At 43.0% G+C, this 4,640-nt stretch overlaps 1 protein-coding gene across 1 annotated transcript in view; it reads left to right on the top strand.

Annotated features, from left to right (window-relative positions):
* Positions 1 to 404: 404 nt before the first annotated feature.
* LOC310794959 (vascular endothelial growth factor D-like) overlaps positions 405 to 4,640 on the top strand; it is a gene marked incomplete at its 5' end in the record, with an annotated part of 21,526 nt that continues 17,290 nt past the window's right edge. The window contains one exon of the mRNA XM_083656986.1: positions 405 to 422. Coding sequence (XP_083513112.1) covers positions 405 to 422 — 18 coding nt within the window. The remainder of the gene's footprint in view (positions 423 to 4,640) is intronic.

The following is a 4,640-nucleotide window of genomic DNA, read 5'->3' on the forward strand; positions in this document are numbered from 1 at the left end:
GAGGTACAGTGTAAGTAAAGTGCTAAAGCTTAACGAGGTAACCTCTGAAAAAATGGAAATGCCCATTTCTATTGGTCCGAATGGTTTCTCCATCTTACAGTATGCTACAGATATGTTTCAGTGTCACATTTCAATCATTCAGGTAGTGATCACATTTAGAATGAATCTCATTGTACACACCAGTCTGGGTAGTGTAGGGTTAGGGTTAGGAGAGATCCACCGCAGAGATCCGGGTTCCCAGCAGAGGTAGCCTCCGTCTTGGTCAGAGGTTCCTACAGACACAAAGGCTGTGTGTCTGCAGGGTATGAGACGAGTCCAGGTCGCTGCACTATACTGCCTCCTCTGGTCAGTCGTGGTGCCTGTTGGGGGGGACGTGGAACTGGGGGGAATAGCGTGATCCTCCCATGCGCTACTTCCTGCTGGTAAAACTCCTCACTGTCAGGTGCAAAGAAACGGCTGGCGACTGCACATGTATCGGAGGAAGCATGTGCTAGTCCACCGCTCTCCCCTGATCAGCAGAGGGAGCAGAGCAATAACCGGGACAGCAGGTGGAATGGGCCTTTTTCACAGCGGCCATTTTGTGTCTAAGGCAGGGTAAGCACAGGTGCAAGCAAAACATTAATGAGGACCCCAGCACTGGAACACCTAAATGGATTCGACTTTGGAAACCTCATTAATGTTTTGGTTGCATTGGTCTTTACCCTGAATTATACTCACAAAATGGCTGCTGTGAAAAAGGCCTATCAGGTCAAGTACAATTGGGGAGAATATGGGAGAAAAATCTGAGGAAAAAAAAGAAAAAAAGAACAGACTAGTCCTGATAAAACAATGATAATGATATGAATGTTAGATCAGATGTTGAACACTTGAACAGCCCAAGTGTTCAAGTGTTCAAGTGTTCAAGTGTTCAAAGTTGCTTAAGGACTTAAAGTTGGACTTCCTTGTCTTCGTTTGCTGTTCAAGGCCCATCATGAGCAGCGGAGAATGGACCCATTTCACAGCAGCCCTTTGAGGTTGTAAAAGCAGGAAGTAAAGCAGCTGTACCTAATACCATTAATTATGCTTCCATTATGTTTAGGTGTTCCAGTGCCAGGTGCCAGGAATGCAGTCTGTTGCAAAGAGAAGCATACTGGATGTATGAACTAAATACACTTTCTCCTAATGGTTTAAATATGGATTATGACCTAAGGCCGTTTCTTTGAATAATTACTGTATTGCTGTGTAAATTGAGACAACTAGGCCAACCTAGTTTGGTACCATATAAAAAAAATTAACGTTTATTTACTTTAATTGTGAAATGTTTTTTCCTAAACAGATGATTGGATTATGTATTTCTTGAAAATGGACATCTGTACCCAATTGAATCTGCATATGTCTTAAACCCTTATTGTAATTGTCTCACCTGCAACTGATTTGAGAAGGTGTGCCCTATAGGTTGAGGCCACGTCTCGTCATAGACGCTGGTTTAGCTGGCTCAGCCTGGCTGGGGGCGTGGTCAGGGTGGGGTAAAAACCCCCATTCTATCCATTCAGCAAAGTTAGAATTTAGCTGATAGTCCAGCCCAGGCAGACACGATCGGGGATTTAACCACCTCAGTAAACGCACATCTGAGCAGACGTCTTGTGTTCTGCTCTAGAACCCTCAAACCTGTAGTTTAGAGCCGCAGCACCGTCTTTTGGTGAGTCAGCCCATGAGATATATGGGAGGTTTTACCCCACTCGCGCACCAGCCGTTTAACATTTTGTGGGCATTCCCAGACATGCGGACTGTCTCTATAAAAAGGGTCACACCTCCTGATGTTGTACTGCACCCTGATGAAGGCACTTTTGCCGAAAAACATGTTGGTGTAACTTATTAAACACAGCAGAGGAGATTTTTGAGTGTGCGACTTCCTTTCTTTATGTTACTTTGAATTTTCGTTAGTCTGCGCCTCTTTTGAATTTTTTTCCAGTGCCAGGTGCCCTCATTAATGCTAATGATTACACCTGTGTGGTTTCCTGCTTTACCTCAAAAGGTTGCTGTGAAATGAGCCTATAATGCCCCATCTCCATCATACTGTGTTTGGAGATGGTGACTGTTTCAACGCTGAAAACAAAGTGAGAGACTTCAGCTCCAACAAGAGACTTCATAGACAGATCGCTGCTGCCTCTTATTTTCTGCTCAGAGGTTTGAGGTTTGTCATTTTGTGCTGATCACTAGAGAGTTCATCATAGGGCCCAACATGGTCAACATGTCATTGTGTTCTTCAAAAATCAAACAATCAGTTTGTTTTAAAAGGCCATGAACACAGCTTAACCCATGCCTGCTGCCTCTGTCTTCCAGGTCCATTTGCAATGAATGACCACAGAAGAAGAGAACAGAGAGTTATCAGAGATAACCAGACTGGAAGCACCGGCTTTGAGAGGGCCATGAACTGGAGGTCCAACATCACAGACTCCCTCAGAACACAATAGAGAGCCGTAGGGGTGACGTATTTTTGTAGGCTGAATGCGGAAGTCCCGAACTTCCTGGTTCTTCACTGTTTCTGTCTATGGGATTTTTGAATGGGTTTTTGGCGCGATGCTTCAAATAATGTCTGTGGGCAACGCAAGTTTAATCAAACGCGAACCAAGGTTCAGTGGGATATCTTCACACATGAGGACCACGTTCATGAGTTTTGTAGCGTAAATGCGAGCCCTAGAAGTAAAAAGCTCGAGCTAAGCTAATCCAGAACTACACACTGTCGCATAGGCTTCCACGTCACGTCAGCGCTCAACCTGGACTGTTGTTGATGTGTGCACTGATTACCCCGGGCTGAACGGGTCTGAACCAGGGGAGGGAAAGAGAATTTCCGTGTTCGTCCTTTGAGTGGTGACGTTATTGACGTATATATCTCCATCGACTCAAAATTTAGTCTCATTTAGCCGTTTGCTAGCTAGCCACCCTTTTAACGGCACATAAAAGCTTCAAAACTCATAAAAGTGGTCCTCGTGTGTGAAGATGATGTTACTAAACACTGGTTCGCGTTTGATTAAGCCAGCGTTGCCCAGAGAGATTATTAGAAGCATCGCGCCAAAAACCCATTCAAAACTCCCATAGGCGAAAACTGTGAAGAACCAGGGCTGTTAGCATCGATGATTTCCGGACCATTCCGGATTTCCGGACCATTTCCGGACCATCCCCACAACAGCCTGTTCTCCCTGCTACCCTCAGGGAGGAGATACAGGGTTCCAATAGCACGCACAAATCGCTTGAGGAACAGTTTCTTCCCGCAGGCCACGAGACTCCTTAACATACGCAAATAGTGTAGTAGCCGTACCGTACCGTACTGCAGCTGCTACCATTATGTATGCCTAATGTTTAATTGTATGTTTAACAAGGTACATGCTATTTGCACTGCATGTCAAATACGTCGAATTTAAAATGTCTGTCTAACGTATGCACATGACATGTGCACCTATGTGCAATGAATATGCCACTGACTTGTCTTATCGCTATTCTGCCTTATTGCCTATTGCTGCTTAGTATTGCTTATTGATGCCTATTTCTTATTGCTCATTGCTTGTTGCCTATTTGTACTATGTCGTAAACGGAGTCCACAGCACAAGAATTTCACACGTGATACTTGTACCATGGAGTGACAATAAAAATCTTGAATCTTGAATCTTGAATCTTGACTCGTTCCTGGGGCTCTCTATGGGCACAACAGGTGTTTGCTTATCTTGTTTGCTAACTGTAATATTATGTTTTATAGATGTATAATTTGTCATGGTCAATTTTCGAAAATAGTAAAAGATGTGTACAGACTTACAGTACATTTACCATTTGACAGCATTTATGATGAGAAATTTGATTTTATTTGACGGTTACAAATTGAAATACAGTGTACTAAACAAAGTACAGACACGGATCTCAAAGAATAACATCAAGGATAAAGCACAATAAAGTCAAGACTTATTTCCATTGTGGTCCTTGGTCTAAAACAGGTAGATATAAAAAACAACAACAAAAACATGAAATAATTAACAGAAGCATTCAATACAGTATGATTTATGCAATGAGAGATGAGAAACATACATATCAAAATACACAAAAGAAGAAGCTGTACATCAGAGCTTAGACATGGACTTGTTCAAGAAGCCACAATTTGACCTTCTTCTTGAAAACACCTTGGCTGCTTGTACACTTTAAGTGGAGGGGCAACATGTTCTAATTTTTAGCCCCGATAAATTTAAAAGAGCACTTACCTAGGTTTGTTTTAAAGCCAGGTAGACGTAAGTCAGCAGTACTGGCTCTAGTGTTGTGGGAGTGTGTATCATGATGATGATGATGTAACATCATGCTGTATGTTCAAAGGCATGTGAGGGAGGAGGAAATGAACCTTAGCATACTTTTTTATTTACCCCCCTCCCTCGTTAAATATACATTTTATGGAAAATGTGCCAGTAAATAGCAATTTAACTGCTCTCCACTCCCCTCGTTAAATTTGAACTTTATTCTATTTTCCCACTGCTCGTCACCGAGCTGCTACTGTAGCAGAGCTCAAATCCTGAAATCCTCGGGGTAGGGGTGGGGGGGGGGGGGGGGGGGGGGCAGATGAATGCTATGTGCAGTTTGGTTGAACTGATTGTTTTTGTTATTTAATAGTTTTTGTTAATTAA

This window comes from Poromitra crassiceps (genome assembly GCF_964638095.1).
Source record: "Poromitra crassiceps genome assembly, chromosome: 20".
Taxonomy (NCBI): domain Eukaryota; kingdom Metazoa; phylum Chordata; class Actinopteri; order Beryciformes; family Melamphaidae; genus Poromitra; species Poromitra crassiceps.